Here is a 23955-nt window from a genome sequence, read left to right as displayed (position 1 = left end):
GCTGGTTGTTTTACGATCGGCTTTACTAAACTGGAGAGGACTTACCGGCTCCTTCTCAACTTCCAGGAAAAAAAGCTTTGTTCTGAGACCTTAAATCTGAGGTTCTGGCTTGCCTCTCGGTTTCTGACAAACAGGAGCGTTCAAGGTCCAGATGTTTGTAGTGTGATTGGAGTTCTCCCGTTGAGGATTTTCGAGGTCTGATTTACAGTGCCGTGCAGGAGCCGGTCTTCTTCGGAAGATCTCGAATTCGACATCTCGGACAAAGCCGCGCAGAGACGTTCCAGGTGGCGTTCCTGGAAAAACCAAAAAAACAAAACACGTCAACATAAAGAGGACGGAGAGAACGTCAGCTTTGCTCCCAAGAGACAAATTGAATTAGTGAGAAATGAACTTGTTGGAGCATAAGGTCAGTCATCATTCCATGGTAAGATGGTGAGAGGAGATCGATCGCGTGTTTCCCATTCACGCCCAATCAAAAAGAGCTTTAAATCCCGTCTAAAATTGCCAAACAGAATACCGGGTCGGAGGACGTTTTGTTTCACCTTCTAGAAAATGGCAGACGCTCGAAGGCACCATTGGAGTTCATTAAGTTGAAGGACTGCATTCCTTTTTACTTACATGCATACCTCTTTAATCCATTGTAACGTCGACGGCTTTTTGATCTTCTCTTTCTATTTAGCATGTAGGCACCGGAGCGCACTATAAATACAGGGTGGCTCGTTATTCTCTACATTTTATTACACGTTATGTTTTCATGCATGGAGTATTACAAAATTAATAATGCTTTATCTGTGCTTATGTAAAAACTGACTCGCTCTCACCCAAACACACACACCTACACACACACACACACACACACACACACACTCCACCCAGAGGAAGACGGGAAATGAGCAGGCTTCCTGCGTTTCACCCTCAGCATAGCGGTGCTGGGCCGAGTCGGACTTGCCCATGCAGGGACAATGTGAGAAAGTTATAACGTGACCCTGGGCTCCGTACACAACACGATCAAAAAAAAAAAAACTCTCACGTGATGTGATACAATAGTGAAAATGAACGCTGGAATCTAATGCTGCGTAAGTTAAAAAAAAAAAAAAAAAAAAAAAAAAAAAAAAAATCGGACCACTGCAGACATGAAAAATAAATAAATAAATAAATCTGTTTCAATTAGGGCTGCATCTGTTTTTATTTTTTTCTGTGTACTTCTTATTTTGTGTACAGCGCTTTGAGACGCTGCTTTTATAGGCGCTCTATAAAATAAAGTTTATTATTATTATGTCTTTCTAAAAAAAATAAATAAAAAAAATAGTGTACATCCTATTTGGATCTTTGTTTGGATGAGTTTAAAGCACATTTCCTGTCCGTTCCAGATCAAATATTCATGTTGGAGTTACATCCTTGGTGTTGATGCTGATGTCTCATCATATTTATATCAAGTTCCATGCTGTTATTTTCATTTCGGAACCGTGTGTGTGTGTGTGTGTGTGTGTGTGTGTGTGTGTGTGTGTGTGTGTTTGTTCATGCTGCCATGGGACTGTTGGTGTTGGTCTGTCTCACTCATGATACACATATGCCCTCGGGGTTTTGGGGTGGATTTATGGAACTACCTTCCAGTTGACTCCTACAGGGGATCATTTGTGTCCTGGAGCCAGAAAAAGAAAGAAGCAGCTCCTTTTCAGGAGACATGAAAGGTTTCATTCTATCTCAGACGTCCATATCCCTGCTACCATTCCTACACAGCTTTTATTACTCAGCATTCCCGTGCTTGTATTTCTCTCTCGACGTGACGAAGGGGCCTGGAGGAGGCTGTTCTCTTTTTGTCCTCTTTTCTCGGGTTTAGAAATCAGCGCGGGTGACGTGGTCTCTGTGGGGAATTGTTCGATTATCACTCTGTACGACAGCGTATCCGATCATGTAACGGGTACACTAAGACCAGTCCCATGTCTAATTAACGAGGATTAGCGAGTGCTGAGCACTCGAGTCCCTGAGAGGAGGCGACTTTATGTAGTCGGAGTCTTTATCTCCTGATCATGATGATACGATGAAGTATATCGTGTCGGAAATGCGAAAGGTCTTCGGTTAACGTTTCCCGTATGAGATGTGCTCCTGTGAACAGTGTGTGTGTGTGTGTGTGCGCTTGATAGGTAATCGGTATCTTATAGAGCTACAGTTATTCCTTCCCTTAAAGACACGTTTGGACTCCTCATGAGACTCGGTACGCACAGGCCGGATTTAATGAGTGTTCACCGGTGCACATTTTATGCTAACACAGTAATGTGCACGACCACGTTTGTTCATTCAGGCTTTGGTGAGTACCACTTGGCTTGCAGACTCATCATGCTCACTGTTGTCCATGGAGATAATCCCGTCGTTCTCTTGGCACTAGTCCTGCCCACTCTTACTCTGAGGTACTCCACCGCACGTCCATGACTACCAACTCTATGACAACAAGCATCCTAGTGACCAGCCCTCTTAGTCCTCTCCCGCAAGCCGGGCCAGGTCCTCTTTCTCGCCCAATCACAGACAAAGAGGGCGATGTAGGGGTGAAGCATGGTGTAACCAAATGAATGAAGGATTTATTTATTTATTTATTTATTTATTTATTTATTTATTTATTAAACAAGTTTGTTAATGAATGTACAGTAAAAAAAAAATGCCACAACTGCTTTGAATGCTTACTTTTAAGTCCTAGCTATAAGATATAAAGAGGATAATTTAGCTATAAATTGAGGTATGGGAGCATAAAGTATGTTATGTTGTGCTTCAGTCTTAGGTTGCCCTCTTGTGTCCGAAAGTGGGTATTACAATCATGATATAATGATTATATCAGGATACACTTATAATGAGTCTTTATCGGTCACATAAACATTACAGTGCAGTAATCTGTGCAGATCCAAGCATGTTAGGAATTTGGGGTCAGAACGCAGAGTCAGCCATGGTACGGCGCGCCTGGAGCGGAGAGGGTTAAGGGCCTTGCTCAAGGGCCCAACTTTGGCAGGTTGGCAGTTCTGGGGCTCGATCAGTAACCCAGAGCCTTAACCGTTAAGCCAGCACCGCCCCTGATACACTTATACACACACTATACGCATTGATTGTTTATATTTTGATTTGACATATCAGCAAGGACTTGATACGGACATGACATGTCCTCTAGAGTGTCCTCATTTGAACGGATCTAGTTGATCTTATGATAAAACGTTTTTGTTTTTTCTCCCTCATGTCTTACCTTCTATAGATTCGGCCGCAGCGATAGTGTATTTGACGACCCCGAGTAAGTCATTCTAATACCAAGTCATTTATCACGCGCTTGTGAGTGGTGTATCTGTTTGCATTCACGCATATGAGGCCTCGTGCTTGCATGCGCTTGGGTCCGCTCAATAAAAGCTGCACAAACGCAACTTGCTAACAGTACAGGTGTCGTGAAGACGCCGTACTGCGTTCCGAATGTTTCAGCGAGGCCACGTTTCTTCATATAGGTACAGTTCATTTGTTTACTGTTGAAGTATTTAACACCGCGGCCAGGCTGATGACCAAAAACGGTCTCGATTGACGGCTACCAAAAATCAGATTTAACCCGGCATAGAATTAAGGCTTAAAGGTGCAGTTAGTATTTCTGTTTAAGGGATCATTTCTGGGTTGTTTACAGAAGCCTGAAACGAGCCCAATCAGTCACGTTAAAATACTGTGAATCAATAATAATGTTAATATTATTCTAACGATTTTTATAAGAATTATTATTGTGGGATCAGAAACACTTAACCTTTTCAAACCGCACCTTTTAAGTGATAAATCTTTCTCAAAACTTTTATTAGCAGGTAAAAATGAATCGTTTTGAAATCCTTTTAGATATGAAAATCACATCGTTTTTTTTTTTCTTTCTTTCTTTTTTTGTTTGTTTTTGCTCTCTGCATGGCTTGCGCTCAGAAGATTAATCAGCACTGGTGCTCAGGATCACTTTCGCTGTTCCAGTTCTCTTGCAACGTGGCGTCAGGGTCCGAGTACCCGACACCGTTCTCAGCCACGAGACCGGTCATTGTGGTCATCACGCTGTTTTCATGGTTTCATAGAATAATATCGGAAATATTTTTCTCAGCAGGCCCGTCGAGGCACTGTGCCACGTTCATAAACACTCCGCTCTTTCTCCGTATAATTGGTTGGAAGAGTCTCGCTCTTTTTTTTTTTTTTTTTTTTCTTTTCCCCTCACTAATCCCCTCCCTAACATCTGACTCCAGCTTGAACCACTTAACGGCGATCTATATCACTCACGCAGTTTACCGGCGCTCCATTTGAATGTATCTTTATGGCATCGGGCTGCATGACCTAAATGGGACGCACCGTGATCTTGCTCATGCTTATCTACAACCTGATTGCTCAGGACGGAATACGCGAACTCGATCGAACGAATCTTGTTCTAACTCCTTGTTGTTTCCGTTTATAGGAGCATGAGTATGATCGACGTGAGGACCGACGATGACGGCCTGCTGCCGCCTCACAGTCAGGTCCGACACGAGCTGATGCACGGCCAGTATACCAGGATGAAGGAGGAGGATAGCCAGTGGCAAGATGTGAGCGTTTGAGCGTAAAATCAAGAGCGACCTAACCGAGGCGTTGTCGTTCATGAGCATCTAAAAGAAACCGTAATAACTGACTAACAAACATCCAGCGAGGAAACTCATCAAATTCTGCAGGATTTGTTCGCGAGCGCTTTATCTTGGACTAGATAACGACCTAACACCATCCAGTTAGGGCTTGCAGAAAGAAAAAGAAATGTTAAATACATAAATACCACTGCAAAGAGTAATAAACGCTGTTTTTTTTTTAAAAAATAATAAACGGTGTGAACGTATTTGTGACCCGTGTCTTGCGTGTGTGTTTAGGACCTGGCGCGGTGGAAGAGTCGCAGGAGAAGTGTCTCTCAAGACCTGATAAAGAAAGAGGAAGAGAGGAAGACGATGGAAAGACTGCTGAGCCGAGACGAAGGCTCGCAGAGGCGGAAAAGTTTCAAGACCTACAGAGAGATCGTGGAAGACAAGTACACCTTTTTCTTTCGCGTGGTGTTTATCGATCCCTCGTCAGGCGTTATAGTGATTATAATGAGGGTTGGAGGGACCTGTTTGGTTCATAAATGAACCTTCTTCTATTTGTCTTCTATTTGTCTGTCTGTGTATAAGGGAGCGTCGCGAGCGGGAACTCCATGAGGCTTACCTGAAAGCTCGAACCCCGGAGGAGGCAGCTGCTGTACTACAGCGCTACGCCCTGCGCTTCACTATCAGCGAAGCTGTGCTGGAGCGCCTCAAGTTACCCCGCGTTCTGGAGCGCAGTATCTCTGCTGACCCCACGCGTTCCTCATCTTTGTCCAACGACCCTGTTTTCTCTTCTTCTTCTTCTTCTCCTTCCTCCTCGTCCTCCAATCCACTGCAGTACCTGCGTCAGCAGTCCCTGCCCGCACAAAAGTTCACCACCACCGTGCAGGCCCGGGTGACGGGATACGGGGCGGAGGATGTGGCAGTGGGGAGGGAAGGAGGAGGTTCAGGGGCAGCTTGTTCAAGCAGGAGCATCCCATTGCTCAGTGCCAAACCCTACAGCCATGACAGAGCAGCCAAGGTACGGTTAGAAAGGTTTGCAAAAAACAAATTGCTGGGAAACCAGAGAGAAAGAGGCAAATGACATGTTTGAGAGAGTAAATAAATTACTAAATAAATAATAATAATAATAATAATAATAATAATAATAAAAATATAGCTGCAAGCAGCAATTACGGGGCCAAGCACCCCAAAAGCAAAGTAGGAGCTAAGCAAGTATCTGAGCATCACCGACAGTTTTTCATATCTCGTGAGCACTAGGTGGCGCTGTTCCCAGACAAGGCAGGTACGGAGGCATAGCCTCAAGTCCATTTTAGTGTGCTCACTGTCGAATTTGTTTGCACGTTATTCGAGAACGGTTTGACTAATCGACTTGAATCCGATATCTTTTTGTCGGCATGGTCTAAAGATGATCTGATTCGACTTTCGTGAAAATCGGACAAACGATCTAGGACGAGTTTGTAAAACGTAGGGTTTTCAGAAAATTCCAAATGCACAATGAATTTCATGACGCAAAATGAAGTCGTAGGCCGCATTAGAATTTTGTGTCTAGCCCTTAAGGTTGAGAAGTTATTAGCATAAACACGAGTGCAAATTTGAGCTGTCGGTGGTGCTAGAGGGTATGAGATAGCAGCTCCAAATTTGCTATGGTAACAGTTCAGACTGTCTCCTATCCGTATGCCAAATTTCATAACTTTCCTATGTATGGTTCTATGGGCTGCCATGGACTCGAGCGGATGAAGAAGAATAAGAACCCTGACAATTACAGTAGGTGCCTATGCACCTGTCGTGCTTGGCCCCCAATAATAATAATAATAATAATAATAATAATCGCTTAATCTAATACAAAAGAATTGTTTATGTATATTATCATTTTTATTATTATCATTATTATTATTATTTGCAGCATTAAATGAAAGCAGTGTTTAAGGAGTGAAGTGGACTGTTAAAGTTAAAGCGCCCCTATTATGCTTTTGCGGATATTTACCTTTCATGTAGCGTGTTAAAGAGCTGTTTGTGAATGTAAAAAAAAAAAAAAGTCTGCAAACTTTCAAAAAATCGTAGCGCACAACACACAGAGTTATCGTCTCGAAAAGAAGGAACCGATTCGGAACCGCTGAAACGAGCCGTCAGTAATTCCAGACTTACTTCCTGTACTAACCTACATAGATTTGTAACAGATAAACCCCGCCTCTGGTCTTCATCGGAACAACGTGTACTCAAACGCTACATCCTGAAAGAGTTAGGTTCCTGGCTAAAGGACGTCGTTTTCTGCGCCGCTAAAGCGAAACCACTTTGCACGGACTCCCAGAGGACGAGGACGTAAAGCGTCGGTGGTTAGAATTCGTTTTAAAAACGACGCCACAGCAGTTCAACGCCGACCTTCGTTCGTGTTCCCGTCATTTCACCGACGACTGCTTCTCAAATCTAGCTGAAGTCGACGCGGGATTTGCGAAACGATTACTCGTTAAAGACGGCGCCGTTCCCACTTTATTTGGACCACTTTGCGCCTCTGGATCACAGCCTGTAAGTATGATAAATTATGTATGTATTTATTTTCTACCGAGTGTCCCAACTGCGTAGTTTTGTGTTGTATACATGTACAGCCAGTCCACAGCTGTAGGCCTCTGCTCACGTTTTCGCCAAACTACATACAAACGCGGCGCTGTTCTCGTCGCGCTTGCGATGGTGGTTCGGGTCGATCTTCCGATGCGTCGGGCTCAAATCGGTAAGGTAAAACCGACCACATTGTTACCGAGCTGAAATTCCGATATGGTCATTTGCGCTTTCTTTCCCACACGCACTGTAAGCGGTGGACCAATCACAACGGACGGGGACATCTGACCAATCAGAGCAGAGGAGGCTCTCTGAGAGGAGAAGTTTAGATCCTTGAGCTCGAGTTTGAGACTCTGTGAGAACAGAGGTGACACTGCAATGTAAATTCTGAGAAAATTCAAGTGTTTTTTGACCGTGGATGCATGTAAGCCTACTGTATGAGAGCTCTAAAACAAAATTAGGCACTTGTATATAGCATAATAGGGGCGCTTTAAGATGTTTTTGACCAGGACGAAAGGAAGCGGAGAGTACTGCTGAAAATAAGCAAGCTAGCGTCGCCCTCTGGTGGACGGCATGTGTAGTGTATAGTGTGGGAGCTGGTTGAATAGCTGGCAGTGTTCAGCGTTGTGTGAGTGTCTGTGTGCAAGCGTGTAGGCTCTCACTGTGTGAAGTGGCAGGACAAAACAGCTCGCATAGATCAGCCCTAGTGAAATACCCCATTCAGCACTGATGATGTCTACAGTTACAACCTACACACACAGGACAGTCATTCATTTGGACACATTCCTCTCTCCTAAGCACTTTGACTGGATAATACGTTCGACTTGAACTCGGTGAATGTTTACATGGACATATTTCTCTCTGTTTACTTGGGTTTTAATGTTTTTTTTTTTCCTGAAAAGTCTGTTTCTCTCTCTCTCTCGATCTTTTTCAGCAGGATGAAATGGAGCGAGTTAATGGGGAAACGGACAACGACCACAACGCTGGAGACGAGCGCGAATGGAGGATTGAGACAGAAAGAGAAGATGGGGGTCAAAGAGAACACACAGGAGATTCTTCTCCTTTGCTGTTTTATCCGTCTCCTTCCCAGAACGTTGACTCAGACAGTACAGAAATGGAAGTGTCAGACTCTCTGTCCTCAGACAAACAAGCAATCTCACACACACTGACACACACTCCGGAGTTAGACGCAGCAGACTTCGAGTCAGTAGAGGGGCGTAGCGTGGTGCCAGGACCTGAGAGACAGGAGGAAGAAGACACGCAGAAAGAAGGAACACTTAGTCAACCCACCTCCTTACCCACGGTCTGTACACACCTTTAGACGTTTGTTGTTGTTGTTTTTAGTGTCTTTACTGTTTTCAGGCTCTGAGCTTGGGATTTCTGGCGTTCTGCGGCCTGTTCCAATTTGCTGCTGTGCCTTGGATAAGTATTATTCACCCCCCCCAGCCCATTATATTGAAATCGATATAGACGGCAAGCTTATTTACAAGTAAGGCGCATAAACCTTCCAGCCAGTTGCCATCAGAAGTCACATAATTAGTTGAACTGAGTTGACGTGTGCCTTTGAAGTGTCAAGTGATCTCGTTATAAATACACCCGTTCCTGGAGTTTGTTAAAGAATCATGAAGTGTGATTCAAGGAGCATTTAAAAACAAGTCCGGTTCCCAGGTCTGTGTAAACTAATTACATATAACCCAGTTAAAATCCATTTCATTTCCCGATTGTAGCAGCACAAAATATGGAACATTTCGGGGGGGTGAATACTTTAGAGCACTGTGTATTAGAGGTCGACCGATTGCGGATTTTACCGATTAACCGATAGTTTTTAAAATTGATACTGAATGAAAACACAACACTCAAAGTAAAATAGTGCAGAATATTTATAAACAGTAAAAAAAAATAAACAGTACTAACTGTACCATGAACATGCACTGTGCTTTCTTTAAATGAAATAAATATGTCAAGTGTTAATATATTTTAACGAGCCAAAAAGAAGCACTCGGGATGATAAATAAAAACAGAGATGTCGAAAATGAATCAAAAACACTTCAAATAACAGGACAAAATTTGTCAGTGATACTTTTTATTTCGCCTCTAGAGGCCGCTCTCGTACCGCATAACCACAGCACAACCGGATTTTTGCTGACAGCTATCGGCTGTCAATCGGGAAACCGATCGATCGGTCGACCTCTACTGTAAGATACTAAATACTGAATGGAATACTGAATGTTTGGCCTTGTTTAATGTTATTTTTAGCAGACACAGCCTGAAGAAGAGGCAGTTCCACAGTCCAGGAGTATACCTCCTACCCAAAAACAAAAGGAGTACCAAACAGAAGGTCTGTTACTATGAAAATATTCTAGTCCAGGTTCTGGCTGCAGTGTTTTGTTGTTGTTGTTTTTGGGGTTTTTTTCAAGTTTTTTTTTTTTTTTTAATTTTTTCTTTCCATTTGCTTTTCATGTATAGAGAATGAGAAGTGTCCTGAAGATCATCCAGTGGAGAGTTCTGACCCTGACTCGGTCCGTCAGACCGAACAAGACACACGTGCCTCATCTCACATAAACGTTACTGATAACCAGGTTTGTACCTAAATAACAAAGGCAATACTTCCAATGAGTTATAAACCATTATTACCGTCTCTATGGTGTAATGTAGAGGTATTTGCACTGTGGAAGAGTTGCGAAGGGTCGTAGGTAAGAGGTGAGATGTCAAAAATGTCAAAACTAAATCAAGCCTGCCAACCTTCCGGCATTTTGTCTACGAGATCCGCGTTTTGCCGTCACGGTGTGCTGACGACGTACCCCAAAATATGCCCAGAGAGCTGTCTTTTTGTTCCTGATTAAAAAAAAAAAAGCATAGTACGTCTTTATAAGCTCGGTTTATTAAGATCCCAAGTAACCAGTACAAATGTGCGTGTGCAGATAAGTTGATGAGTTGTGCACGCAGTTAGTGGGAGTCTTGTGGGTGATTTACAAAGACGACTCGGGTAAATGACATGCAGAGTAGTGGGTGGAATAGTAGTGGGAAGAAACAATATAAAAATGAGGTTATTGTGTGTGCTAATTACTCTCAAGAGCTGCGGGAAGTTTGCGTCTAAAAAGAGACTCCCAGAAGAGTGAAACTTAAACTCCAGTATAAACCTGATTAAAGGCAATGAGACTTGTTGAAAAAAAAATATATATATATATATATATATATATATATATATATATATATATATATATATATGTACACATATATTTAAAAACAGCGATGCACGGCATAATTAATTTGAAATAGCTTACAGTTGTATTACTGTACCTCCTGTTTCAGTGCTTAACTTTCACTGAATTTCACTGAAAATGTATATTATGCTGCCTCAGACACACACAGCTGACGGTCAGTTACACGTCTAAACTCGATCCGGCTCGAAGTTGCTATACCGCACCAAACGACTCCGATTCTTCATTGGATTCTTTTTGATTATGGCCGCTCTGTGTGTGGCTAACAGCATTACAGAATCATCAATATAGAAATGCTGGGACATTTTCGCTGAATGCGTCAACGAATCTTGTTCTTATTTAAAATAAAATAAAATAAGATGTGAGTCGGCTCACAATGTCGACTCAAACTCATTCACAAGTGACTCGTTACTATACCGCACTACTTATACTGTACTATATAATAATATATAGTAGAAAATATTTATTTTTTAAAAACGTTTCCGATTGCTTCTTCTTCTTGTTATTATAGTTAATTATTTTTTACTATTATTGCATAATTATCAAAAGTGATAATTTAATAAAGGCCATATTGACCCATAACAGCCTGCGCTTCACCTAATAGACCTGTAGGTGGCGCTTGGAGTTCATTTAATTAACTGCGATAGCTTCATCAAACGGTAAATCAGTAAGTAAGAGTAGCTTGAACACTACTTACCATTCATACGACTTGCAAATGTGCCTGTCCTTTCGGACTGGAAAGAACGATAACGATACTCGTCGTCTTTTTTCTTTAGCCATTTCACCTTTGTTCAAAAAAATAGAAACAGACCATGGCTGCTACGTAGTTTTCGACCGATTTATGAATTAGACCCGGGAAATTACCACTCCATTCCACGTGACCGTTCCTCTCCACAACGTCCAATGAAATTTGAGCTTGTTGTGCCACTTCACGACTGGTCGGCGCATACGTGACAAACGTGCATCGATTAGGAATTATGTAATATTTTTAAATATGCAGGTTTTTAATTGAATTGACTTTGTGATGCTTTTTATTTATTTATTTCCCGCCGTCGAGCCATAAGCGATCATTGAAAGAGCCGTACACGGCTCACGAGCCGTAGGTTCGCGACCCCCCTGGCATAAGTAGTACAGTCTTAAAATAGTCCTTTATATACAGTCATTTCTTATGTAATGTGCTTTATGTTCCAGGTCAGTAAACCAGTTCCGGAACCCTCAGAGAGAACTGCAAACCCGCCAGCCCCGTCCAGTCCAGATCGTCCTACGCCCAAATTTATCACCGGACTCCCCATAACAGGTGAATCAGTGCATTTGACTCCATGGTGTATCCCCTTCTATTGTTTGCACCTGTTTAGAGGTTGAGCAGTGGCTCATACTGTCCGTCCTCTCCTTTCTCTCTGACTCCGGCTCGTTGTGTAGAGCTGGCCGACAGTGCCCAGCTCGCAACGTTGTCCAGTAACCCTAAGTTACGCTGGGACTTCTTCACTTCACCAGGTAAAACGATTGGCTACGCTTTGCCCCGCCCCCTGACGTGGCGTTTTAATCGCTAGGCTTTCCATCGGCTTAAAAAAATACCGTACGTCCTGTCTCTCTAACCGCACTCGTACTATTTGTTGCTTTTTACGCTGTGTTGTGTGATGTCTACGTGTTGAGTGAGACACAATTTGGTGTTCCCGAACCATTTCCTCTGGATGTGAAGTGGAGGTGGGCTACTCTTATAGGAAAATAATTACTGGTTAAAATAATCACCAACTTACTGCGTGGTCTAAAGTGTTTTATTCCTCTTATACCACTGCAGCTTTCCCGTGATTATTTATTAAAGAATGATTCAATTCAGAACTTCTGCTGGATTCAAGTCCGCTCAGGTTTTAACGCTATAATAATAATAATAATAATAATAGATGATTTTCAAATCATTTTATGTGACTGTTGAGGGATAATTGTTATCTTCTCAGACTTTCTCCAGCAAGGTAAAGTCAAATTCAGATTTCTGAAGGAAATCAGAAATGCTTCTATTTATATATTTGTTTGTTTGTTTATTTATTTATTTTCATTGTTTGGTGCGTGCCCTTTCTCGACGACAGACATTGGGCAGGTCAGCGGAGGGCCTTCGCCAAACTGTACACCCCGTGCTGACGGACAGTACTCGACTTACACCCGGCTGCGTCGTTGCTATAGCGACCGATGTGGATATGCGACTACAGTCCACATAAAATCGGTTGCATTTGGTCCCTTTTAATTAGCAAATTAAAAGCGGATTCAGGAAATAAATCCCATCTGTCACGCTGTGTGAATATCCTTCTCACCTCTTTACACGTCATACCTCAGTATTCACTGTGCGTTCGTCCGGATCGGCCTTTATCGGTTTATTTTTATTTCCTCTGCTTATATGAATCGCATCTTTTAAGCCTTTTGTCTCATTTCCTTCTTCTTCTGCAGAACCTGTCGAGAAACACGACGGAAATGTAAGTGACGTAACCGTATCCGTCTCTGCTCTTTCCTCGTTCTGGACGACTTTTCTTGCTGTTTCTCCTCTGGTATCGAAGTTCATGTTCTATAAAGGAAGTTGTAATTTACCGGCGTACAGGAATGCTTAAGCGTCTGATAGAAATAGAAGTTAGAGATAAACAGTAGAGTTATTTAATAAACGAACTGACGGGAAAACGGATTTTCACTTCCTGTGTAGCGCAATATTTCGCACTTATTCACCAGAAGAGAATATAGCAGGGTCTGTCTAAACTGTCATTTCCCTTTACATGCTTTCTTTCCTTTTGTAGAGTAGGGACCCTCTTGGCTTGGGAGTAGTTTTAGACCAACTCTGTCTGTCCCCTCATTCCTTCCCGTTCCGTTTGGTGTGTGTGTGCATGTGTGTGGACCCGAATACGTGTGGACGTGAACCTGGTACGTTCAAGGTCGCTCCTACGGTTTTGAATCTGGCGCAGCGGGGTGAGCGCTTTTCCTGGGATCCCGAGGAAGAGCGCAAACGGCAGGAAAGGTGGCAGCAAGAGCAGGAACGCATGCTTCAGGTACAACAGCTTTGCTAACCAGAGCTCCCGCTTCAGCCAGACGCATGCTGGAGCTCTGAAGGCAAGCGGTGCTGCGGAAAAGCAACAGCAGCATTCACTAACGCATGCTTCGCACCCCGAGCCTCCTAATTAAATAGAGCTTCAAATAGACCCGGAAGCTTAGTCCCGTCTTTACTTCTTTTACTGTTGAATTCCACTTGTTTTAAATCTCCAAGCTGTCTACTGGTAAAACGCCTACGTGCATGCATGCCCCGACTTTGACCCTAACCCTAATGCCTGCATCAGTCATAACGTATGTACGCAGCATTCCGCTTTATCCTTAAATCGAGTGTTAAACCCTCTGGAAGCCTTTGTAAATCCCAAGCACCACGCTTTGAAAAAAGTTGGTATAATTTCAGCCTTGAGAACCTGAGGCATGTTTCAGTCCCTTAAGCACGGTGACATTCACTGCCACTGCACCTAGAGCAGGGTTTCTGAACTCAGCACTGTTCTGTGGAAGTTTCAAGGATTTGGATTAGGTGGGGACATTTTGGGGAAATTGTGCAGAAGAGTGGACCTTAAGGACAGGAGCTGAGTGTCAGAAATCCTGATCTAAACCCCGCATGTTGCCCGGGTCCCTTTGTTTAAGATAAGAAGCTTGTGTGTGTGTGTGTGTGTGTGTGTGTGTGTGTGTGTGTGTCTATGCACCATGTACAGCTGATTACACAACATTTAAACGCACGATCAGATTTGTACAGCGGTTCCGTCCGATGAGAATCTCCGCTGTATTTGCGATGCTTGATTTAGCCTTGTAAGTAAACGAGACCTTTTAGCTGTACTCGTGTTCGACGCACGTGAATCGAAGAGGGGTTGCGACCGAAGGTGCGTCGCGACGACTTGACGTGCCGCGTCTCATCCCCAGATCCGCGGTACGTTTTGAAAAATTGCACGCTCCTGCGAATATCCTGCAGAGTTTGCTCGATTTTGTGCTCGTTCCTGTGTTCCTGGAGGAACTGCTCCGTATAACGTCACGCTCGTACGGTCTAAAGGACAGAAGAAGTACCCTCGGTACTGAAGGCTCGTATTAAAGCGCGCGCGTTCCGAGCTCCCTTTTACCCAGAAACTCCTTTTCTTCGCCTTTCAGAACTGTTTACTGTTTACTCGCGTGACCCCGTTATCCTTTTGCACGAGCCCAGATCACACCGGCCGATGACCGATGAGGATTTTCATCGTAAAATCCGATACGGGGAGCGGATCTTATCGCGCCGTCCGTTCTAGAATCCGGCCGCGGTTTTATAGGGATCATTTCGTACAGTGTGACGAGTAATGATACTAAAATAATGTCGTGATTCACGACCAGCATAAAACGCGCAGTTGTTTTCTGCTCGTAGACGAGACTGGAATTCAGTGCGGTTTTAATCGTGAGAATCGTCTCGGGGTGACGTGTACGGTCGACTGCATCTCTATCTGTCTAGGAATACTCTTTCTTCGGTCATCTTTTATGATAACCATAGCATCTTGTTTGAGCAGGACAGCAACAGACAAACACAAGGATTGTTCAGTAATTATGTGGAGATGTGACGACGTTGGGGAAGCCATTTTATTTCCTGAGATGTCCAATCGTTCCTTTTGCGTTTGTCTGTTTGGAGCAGTTGAAGTACCAGCGTGAGCAGCAGAGGCTGAAGCAGGAATGGGAGAGAGCCCAGAAGGAAGTGGAGGAGGATGAGAGAAGATACCACGAAGAGGTAACTCCGTCCGTTCTGTAATGGCTGTGTTCGGAGTAGGTGCTTTTACGTCTGTGACTCGAGTAGCTACAACAGCCGTGTCGGTATTTGTCAGTACTGTATGTAAACCTGTGTTATGTGAAATAGCTCATTCAGGGCTATTTATCCGTGATAAATTCAGCGCTCGAGTAATTCAGAAAGCAGTGATTTTAATAAATGAGCGGTGAGATTCATGTATTTCATATTGACCTTGAAAGGCTTTCCATAGTTTATTTGAGTGTATTTACAGCCCAGAACGGGAATTTCAGCATGATACCCATTGTAGTTACGTCAAACTGTCAGACGGTGGTGCTGCACATTAAACCTTTCTCTACGGATTACACTTTTTTTCTTTTTTTTTCTATTTTTTTTTGTATTCAGCAGAACTTTTTCTATCAGTTTTGATTGTGTGTGTCTTCGTTGACCTCTTAAAGGAACGTAGGATTCTTGAGGAAACAGCGGCTCCTCTGACGCCCAACTCTCCCGTGGCGTCTTCTCCCTGCTTTAAGGAATCTTCTCACGCACAGAACAGCATCGTTCGTGACTGGGAACGCGAGCAAGTGCGGCTGGAGAAACAGATGGTGAGGAAAGATGAGGACATTATATATATATATATATATATATATATATATATATATATATATATATATATATATATATATATATATACACACATGGGTAAATTGGATGAATGGGGGATGCATGTGTGGAAAGGTGCATGGGGTCGGGAGGATGGACATATTACATAATGTATGGGCAGTGAATTATGGGATGCCTAGAAGGACGTATAGGAAGGTGGAGGGATGGATACCTGAGATGACCCATGAGTTTCGTTCATGAATACTAAAACATACTCTGCATTTTTCCGTTTAGACGGAAACGTTGGAGAATGCGAGGAAAATGGAAAATGGGAGGAAGGAAGCAACAAGGACAAAGGAAGAACACTCTCAGACATCGGAGCGGTCAGTCATGCCAAACAGACGTCGATCTGAACCTACATTAGATCTGTTGGTATGTTTCTCCCTCCTCATTTGCTTGTGGTCTTGTATTACCGCAGTCCTCAAAAGCCAAGCTGTGACCAGATACAGGCCCAGCCTAACGGACAGCGAGGAGGAGGCACAGAGGGGCCGAACCAGGTCCCTAAACAACCGCACACCAGTCAGGGTAAGTCCGGCAATCTTTTGACGCTTCTTTTAACTTCCCAATAGTTTGAACTCACCACCTTTTTTCTCTAGAAACATCTGAAGAAAGCGGGCACGGTGATGTGTGTGTTTGAGAGTATGGTAGAGGTGTGAAAGCAGCCAAAACCATAGCGTAGTGAAATGTTCTGAAGTACTATGCTTTTAGGAAATGGTACTGGAAATAATTGGTCAAATTACACAGGTAGGAATGTCACAGTCTCAACACACGGATACTGATATACGCGCACTGGTTATTTTATTAGGAACACCAGATTAATACCGGGTGAGACCACCTTTACTCTCAGATCAGCCTCATTTCTTTATGGCATGGATTGCACTAGCTATTGCAAACATTCCTTCAAGATTCTGCTCCATGTTGACATGATCGCATGACGTAATTAGCTGCAGATTCGTATGCTACAAATCTCCTGTTCTAGCACGTCCCAAAAGTGCTCTACTCCATTCAGATCTGGAAGCTACTGGAGAACTTTGAGCTCAATGTCATGTCCGTGGAACCAGTTTGAGAGGACGTAATGAAACATTATGGTATAACGTTACTGGTATAATTCGGAATGCATCCTTCAAGCAATGATCTCGAGCCCGAACCGTGACACTACCACCACCATGTTTCACAGATGTGATAAGGTTCTTATGCTGGAATGCGGTGTTTTTCCTTTCTCCAAACATAACGCTTCTCGTGTAAACCAAAAATTCCTCTCTCATCAGCCAGGCGTTTCCGTCCACAGAGCTGCCACGGAAACGAGGTCTTTTTGTTTTGTTTGTTTGTTTTTTTCCCCACACTATTCCGTGTGAACTCTAAATACTGTCGTGTGTGTGTGAAAGTCTCCAGAGATCAGCAGTTTCTGAAATACTCAATACAACCTGCCTGGTCCTAACAACCATGACACAGTCACAGATCATCTATTTCCTCATTCGTGTGTGCACGATTGTACGCCTTGCGCTACTGCCACATGACCAGGATAATTGCATGAACGAGCAGGTGTACAGGTGTTCCTAATAAATTAGCCAACCGGTGTATATATTTATCATAGCAAAGTATCTGATTTCAAAAGAAAGATACTTGGAAAATGTGTACAAAGAGAACCCGATCAGATGCCGAAATACTGTTTCGGTTTATACAAGTTGTGACTATTGAAGCAGTACCATTTTGTCCACACTAGAGGGCAGTGAGCACGAATATTATATCAGCACGTCTTTATGCACTGGTATAATTCAAGGTTGCAAGTTCTGGAGGATTAGAGGCCATTATATCTTGGTGGAGTCCCTGCGCAAAAGCATTTAGTATGTGTGTTTGGGGTGGGGGGGGGGGGGGGGGGGGGGGGTCGCCAAGCTGAATTATTCCATATTTAAATGTGCTGGACGTCATTGAATTATTATGTAAGGGATGCATATTATACTGTATGTATTATAAATGGTGCATGACTCTGTTTGGTATAGATGCCTCATGGAGCAGTAAGCAGCATCAGCAGCGGCCATCATCAGATCCCTGGCAAAAGCCTGCTTCCCAGGACACTAACAGAAATATCCAGCCAGCACCTGGTAGTCGTAGAAGGTCTGTGTGTGTGTGTGTGTGTGTGTGTGCGTGTGTGTTTGAGTGTGGTTAAATGCGCAAAGAATTTAGGTTTACGTTTGTGTCTTTTAAATGTTTGCACCCACGTAAAACGTGTGCACCCGCTATATCGTGTGTATTGCTGCCATCTCCACTGAAGATTCCATTTTCATGGCTAAAGCTGCGTGGAAATGAGTGTGAACGAGAGTGTGGCTTCTGCTCCTCAGGTCCGGCTCCATAGAAAACGCTGGTGCAAAGTCATCACAGTCCATCTCACACACAGACACACAACAACCTCCATCGCCAAACAGGTACATGGGCGCGCGCTCTCTTTGTCTCTTTGTCGCGCTTTCTCTGTTCTCAACCACAAGGGGGCAGACTTTCTCAAGGTTTAACATTCTTTCTCCAACCACACCCATGGCTTCTTTTTTTTTTTTTTTTTTTTTTTTGACTGTGCAGCTGTGTATCTATTGCAACCACTGCAGATGTCTGTGGTGTGTTAATGTTTAACATGAAATATGGTGTGTGTGTGTGTGTGTGTGTGTGTGTGTGTGTGTGTAGATCTGTGAGTGGGAAGAAGCTGTGCTCAAGTTGTGGTCATCCACTGGGTAAAGGAGCAGCCATGATTATTGAGACGCTCAGCCTTTACTTCCACATCCAGTGCTTTAAGGTCTGTATACTGCCCTGTGTGTGTGTGTGTGTGTGTGTGTGTGTGTGTGTGTGTGTGTGTGTGTGTGTACCTTTTAAATGTATGATTGTTCTTCCTTTTCAGTATATATTATGTTCACTAAGCACTTTTGTTTAGTCACTGTCTCTCTTCCCCTCCCACACACACACACACACACACACACACACACACGTGTTTTAGTGTGGGGTTTGTAAGGGACAGCTAGGTGACACCTCCACGGGAACTGACGTAAGGATCAGGAACGGTCTGCTCAACTGTCATCAGTGCTACATCCGCTCTCGTTGTGAGTCGCCTTTACACCCACACACACACACACACGCACGTATATGTACCCATTCTCCCTAATTTGTGTCTTGACAGTGCTATCATCACTTAATCTATGCAGTTCCAGTTATTCAAAATGATGCTGCAGTATATGTTCTGGATTAATGATTCTTTTTTTTTTTTTTTTTTTGCATGTTTGCGTGGAAATATAACCGAAAATGATCTCTTATCATATCACGCATTCTCTTTTTCAGCTGCCGGTCAGCCCACCAACTTGTGAGCAGGCAAATATGATTTGCGAACACCTAAACAACCCATCACAGCTCCTAACGATCGCCCAGTGCTTGGCCTGGTCACGTCTCCACCGTCATCGAGACCAGTGCAATATTTCCGAGTCAAGGCTAATTTGCGATTTTCCATATCTCCCGATACGTGTGTTAAAAGTCTGGTTCTTTTTTTTCTTCTTCTTCTTCTTCTTCTTTTTTTCTTCCAAGGTTGAAATAATCAATGTCTACCCAGCTGATCTGTAAAGTTCTGCAAATGGCAGACCTTTTTAGGAAACAGATGGGTTTTAAACTAACGTAGACGATTCCATTCAAGTCACGCTAAAACCAAGCACGCTACAGACCGCTACAGTCTGCTGGTGGAACTATGAGATGGCTATAGCCATTTTTGTATGTTTTTAAAAAAAAAAACAACAACACACAAACCCCAATGTATTTGAATCTTTTACCCATCACTATGTGAAAATACAGTGTATATGCTGTACCATTAAAATCTCCTGCGGTTGCCATGTTTATCTTGATTATGCAGGATTTACTTGGTCCAGTGGCGTAAGAGCATCTAATCTGTACTAATTGGGTGCCAATTTCCAGACGATACCATGAAGTGTTTGTGGAAATACACAAAAAGAACACCAACGTTAGCACACTGTTATTATTATTATTATTATTATTATTATTATTTTTTTTTTTATCCTTTCGTGTCAGTAAAAATGCGAGTTTAGAGCTGGTTTATCTAATCTGAATCGTGCTCCACCTCTGCCACTGCTCCTCCTTCATCATCTAGCACGGTCTTCATAATGGCGGGAAGCCGGCCGTAATCATGGCTGGGAAGCAGACCGTAATCGTGGCTGCACCTGATCGATAGACATCCATTTCCCCCCTTTGCATTTCCTGGGCTGAAGGGGAAGAATGTCCTCATGTACCAAGTTAAGGATTCTTAGTTTGGACTGATTAAGTGATGAAGAAAAGAAAAAAGAAAAAAAACAATTACGTCTATATTAAAGTCATTTTAAGATGGTTTTTAGTTTATTCGCGGAGGGAATGTTAATGCATTGAAACAATGTGCCTTAGAATGAATGATTGCACAAAACGCAGCTTGAGATATAAAATCCAAAGACTTTGGTCTTTAGTAAGGGCCAAATAACATGTTCTTTGGCCACAGAGAAAGAAAAATTAAGTGGGGGGGTGGGTGGGGGGATTGGGGAAGTGGGGTGGGGTGGGGAGATTTGGGAAATCTGTTTTTATGATCTCTGCACGCATCCTTCGATGTGTATTTTTCATTTACACACTCAAGAACCCTGTTTTCTCAGAAATAAAGGTACCAAGCTGTACTTTTCCTTGTCGCTGGGGCGGTACCATCAAGTACAGCTTTTGTACCTTTAGTCTTACTTAATAAAAAATAAATAGAAGGAACATCATTCGATCATATCCCAGATAAAAGGAAATGTACAAAAGGTACAAAAGATGTACTCGTGATGGTACCACCCCAGTGACAAGGCAAGGAAAAAGTACAGATTGGTACCTTTTTAATTCTAAGAGTGTACTTTAGACTTTGTGTATGTTTACCTAAATCTGGCTTTGGGTGATCCATATATGAGTTAATGAAAAACCGCTTGAGGGTCTCATGTTTCTGCACACAAATAGCAATACCAGTGCTTATGTTTATTTTAGAAACGGTTTATAATCTGCCTAGAAACCACTCCACTAGCCATGCTTAAACACAGTCTAACCAATAGCTTTTTTTTATTCGCAGTATGTATACCTGAACATAAGGGCGGAAAGCTCAAAAGCGTTTAATCAATGTTCACCTTTCAAGAATTTTGATCACTGGACTTGTAATATTCTCTCATCATTTCTTGTATAGTCAGTGTCCTGCGCTTTGGGTCGGGTCGCTTAGCTATTATTCATAACAGGCGTATAGACTACATGCAGAGCGGATGCAGTTTGATCTGGTCTACAGGATGAATGACCTACCTTGGAAGTGGTATCAAATCTAAGGTATATTTATTGTGATCTTCAAAAATGTACACTATCCGGATATAGATTACTTTGTCGTTCCAATGCGATGGCTTTACAGTATACTCTATGTTTATAAATAAAACCCATGAAAAAGATGATCTGATTCTGGGTCCGTTTGTTCAGCAGGTTTTGGACGGAAGCTATCGAAATACGTCAACATTGAATGGGAAAACGATCCACTACATACACGATCCAGCTGTTCAATGAGAGTATTTTTGTTTGGAATCAGAAAATTATCATTAACATTAAGTAGCTGACGATCTGACGTGTTGTTGTTGTTGTTGTTGTTGTTTTGACACATTTTGCATTATGTGAAGTTTAAATGTTGCTCTAATGGACCGCGTAAATGCCGGCCGGCTGCTGTCCACGGTCCTGAAACTGACTGCATTGATATTGACTTTCTAAAATCTGCTGAGAATCATACAATCATCTGTCACTTCTAAATCCTTTGAATCTTTTTGTAATATTTAAACGCCAATTTTGCCACTTGAAGAAATGTAAAGACTTAATACAACACGAATGAACGTAAAGATCAGTTCCATTCAAGCGAAAGATGTCCTCCGAGCATACACGCAAAGCATTCCAACTCGTTCACATGTGAAATATTTCCCATTATGAAGGTATATATAACGTCTAAAATGACCGAAGAGGAAGCAGGACCAGTGTGGTTTCATAATTATTATTGTTTTTATCATCAACAACCATGTCAATGGTACACCTGAAAAACTATTTGCACATGTAGAAATATTTCCTTCTTAAATATAAGCATCCATTACCTACATATAAATAATTCTCAAATCCCGGACAAAACGTCTTACATAATGCTCACAAAATAGGTCAAATTATTAGAAACTTGAACGAAATAGACAACATGCAAAAATAAAAATAAAGAAATAAATACAATGCGTTGCATCCATTCCTTTTTTTTCTGAAATGAATTTGCCAGTGGTAACTTTGTAAAACATTTTTTTTTTTTTTTAAAAAAAAGGACTGAACTACGAGGGGCGATATGGTGTCTATGTTTATCTAGGACGATATTATACGTATTAACACTATACAATCTGAGCCACAAAAACACAGCCGTAGAAAGACACACAAAACGTTTAAGTATTCCTGTCAACAGTGAAATATGTACGTTTGTGCCATTTTAAGTTATAATTTGCCGTAGATTTATAGATATTTAGATGAGTGTGTGTGTGTGTGTGTGTGTGTGTGTGTGTGTGTGTGTGTGTGTGTGTGTGGTTGTTTTTTTGTTTGTTTGTTGTTGTTTTTTTAGAACCCCTGGCTCTAATGCTTTTGTAACTTCATATGTAGAAATATATAACAGAGCCAGTAATTTGTGTGTACAGACATATTATAATTTACGGTACATGAATGCGTAAAAGTCGGTGTAAACAAACAGCCATGACGTCATGTCGCACCGAGTCCGTGATGAAATACTTCTTAGGCAGTCTATCAGTTATTTATGGTATCGACGATCACAGCTATTCAACTAGAACAAAAAAAAAAAAAAAAAAAAAGAAGAAGAAGAAAAAGGGACGCGAGATGTCAAACCAAATCGATGATTATAGCTTGGGCTAACGTAAGGTCTGTAGGATATAATCATCCAGCTCGCTGTGTAAACGAATGGCTATCGAAAAAGTCAGATGATGGAGACCAACACTGGGTCCCCTCATTTTATGGTTGTTGTTGTTGTTGTTGTTGTTGTTTTGTTTTGTGTTTTTATCTCAACAGTGAGCAGAGAAAATGGTCTCTCTCGTCATTTTGGCATTCCTCCTCTGATGAGTCAATGATCAGTCCGTTTTATTTCTCTTCTCCATATCTTTGCCCCCCCCACCCCACCTCTCTCTCTCTCTTCCTCTACTCGGACGACCGTGTTCGTTCAGAACATGCTGGTCTTTACTAAAGCGGCTTTGGCTCCGTTCTGTCTTTGTAAAGATGACAGCACGCTGGCGAACGGTCCCCCGAGAGAGTCCGGAATGGAGGTTATGGTGCCCGGGGCGGATGGCCAGCCCTGACTGGGCGCTGTGCCACCCATACCACCCACAGTCGTCTTGGCCTGCTCGACTGGCCCGTTTCCGCTCGCGCTGACCTGGGACCCGCCAGTAGGGCTCGGACCACCACAGGTGGATGCAGGGTTCGGGTTGGGTCCGGGTCCTCCTGTGCTGTCAGGGTCGGTGGCTTTCGCCTCTTTGCTGTCCTCCTCGCGAGGGTCTGATTTCTTGCCTGAGCCGTTCTTGGCTGCGGCGGCGGCGGCTGCGGCCGCTCGCTCCTGCTTACGGAACTTGGCGCGTCTGTTTTGGAACCACACCTGCGGGAAACCAGACATGCTTAACAACTCAAATAAAGACCACATCTAAATCTATACATAGGCCTAGCTATAACCAGCAAATAAGGTGTATTTAGAGTTTATATCCTTTCTGACATATATATTGGGTTACACATGATCTGTGCAAATGGCCATTTAAACAATAAACAAATGGGCTATTAAAGGCTATTAAATTATAGAAATAAGCCAAACGCATATGTGTATGCAAGTACACCACGGCCATGTTGATCATTAAAATATATATATATATATATATATATATATATATATATATATATATATATATATATATATATATATATATATATATATGTCTATTATAAATATCCACGTAACCAGCTTGTATATTCCTCTGGTATATGTTATTTAAAATAATAATAATAATAATAATAATAAATTAAAAAACAATGTCATTTTGTGCATAAATGGTAGAATATGAATCTAACAGGGCTTGTTGTGTGTTTATGCACCTGTACTCTGGCCTCGGTTAGA

General features: G+C 42.5%; 2 protein-coding genes across 12 annotated transcripts in view; one reads left to right on the top strand and one right to left on the bottom strand.

The window, feature by feature from the left end:
* limch1b (LIM and calponin homology domains 1b) overlaps positions 1-21229 on the top strand; it is a 72711-nt gene extending 51482 nt beyond the window's left edge. For 5 of the 11 annotated variants that reach the window (XM_017473597.2, XM_017473591.2, XM_017473595.3 and 2 more), the window contains 20 exons: positions 3236-3271; positions 4439-4565; positions 4878-5032; positions 5172-5604; positions 8074-8442; positions 9396-9477; positions 9606-9718; positions 11552-11657; positions 11780-11854; positions 12800-12825; positions 13273-13386; positions 15018-15110; positions 15563-15709; positions 16002-16090; positions 16186-16292; positions 17768-17882; positions 18107-18190; positions 18441-18549; positions 18748-18850; positions 19086-21229. In XM_017473597.2, coding sequence (XP_017329086.1) covers positions 3236-3271; positions 4439-4565; positions 4878-5032; positions 5172-5604; positions 8074-8442; positions 9396-9477; positions 9606-9718; positions 11552-11657; positions 11780-11854; positions 12800-12825; positions 13273-13386; positions 15018-15110; positions 15563-15709; positions 16002-16090; positions 16186-16292; positions 17768-17882; positions 18107-18190; positions 18441-18549; positions 18748-18850; positions 19086-19111 — 2509 coding nt within the window. In that variant the 3' untranslated portion in view covers positions 19112-21229. The remainder of the gene's footprint in view (positions 1-3235; positions 3272-4438; positions 4566-4877; positions 5033-5171; positions 5605-8073; positions 8443-9395; positions 9478-9605; positions 9719-11551; positions 11658-11779; positions 11855-12799; positions 12826-13272; positions 13387-15017; positions 15111-15562; positions 15710-16001; positions 16091-16185; positions 16293-17767; positions 17883-18106; positions 18191-18440; positions 18550-18747; positions 18851-19085) is intronic. The other 6 variants (XM_017473593.2, XM_017473592.2, XM_017473594.2 and 3 more) reach the window with 6 other exon arrangements.
* Positions 21230-21900: 671 nt separating this feature from the next.
* The window catches only part of phox2bb (paired like homeobox 2Bb), a 3171-nt gene continuing 1116 nt past the window's right edge, over positions 21901-23955 (bottom strand). The window contains exons 2-3 of the mRNA XM_017473604.3: positions 23934-23955; positions 21901-23445 (exon numbers count right to left, since the gene is read on the bottom strand). The exon at positions 23934-23955 is cut by the window's right edge and continues 166 nt beyond it. Coding sequence (XP_017329093.1) covers positions 23017-23445; positions 23934-23955 — 451 coding nt within the window. The 3' untranslated portion in view covers positions 21901-23016. The remainder of the gene's footprint in view (positions 23446-23933) is intronic.

The sequence above is a fragment of the Ictalurus punctatus genome, chromosome 8, assembly GCF_001660625.3.
Source record: "Ictalurus punctatus breed USDA103 chromosome 8, Coco_2.0, whole genome shotgun sequence".
In the NCBI taxonomy this organism is placed as follows: domain Eukaryota; kingdom Metazoa; phylum Chordata; class Actinopteri; order Siluriformes; family Ictaluridae; genus Ictalurus; species Ictalurus punctatus.
Note: the sequence above shows the minus strand (reverse complement) of the source record. Positions and strands in the feature narration are given on the sequence as shown.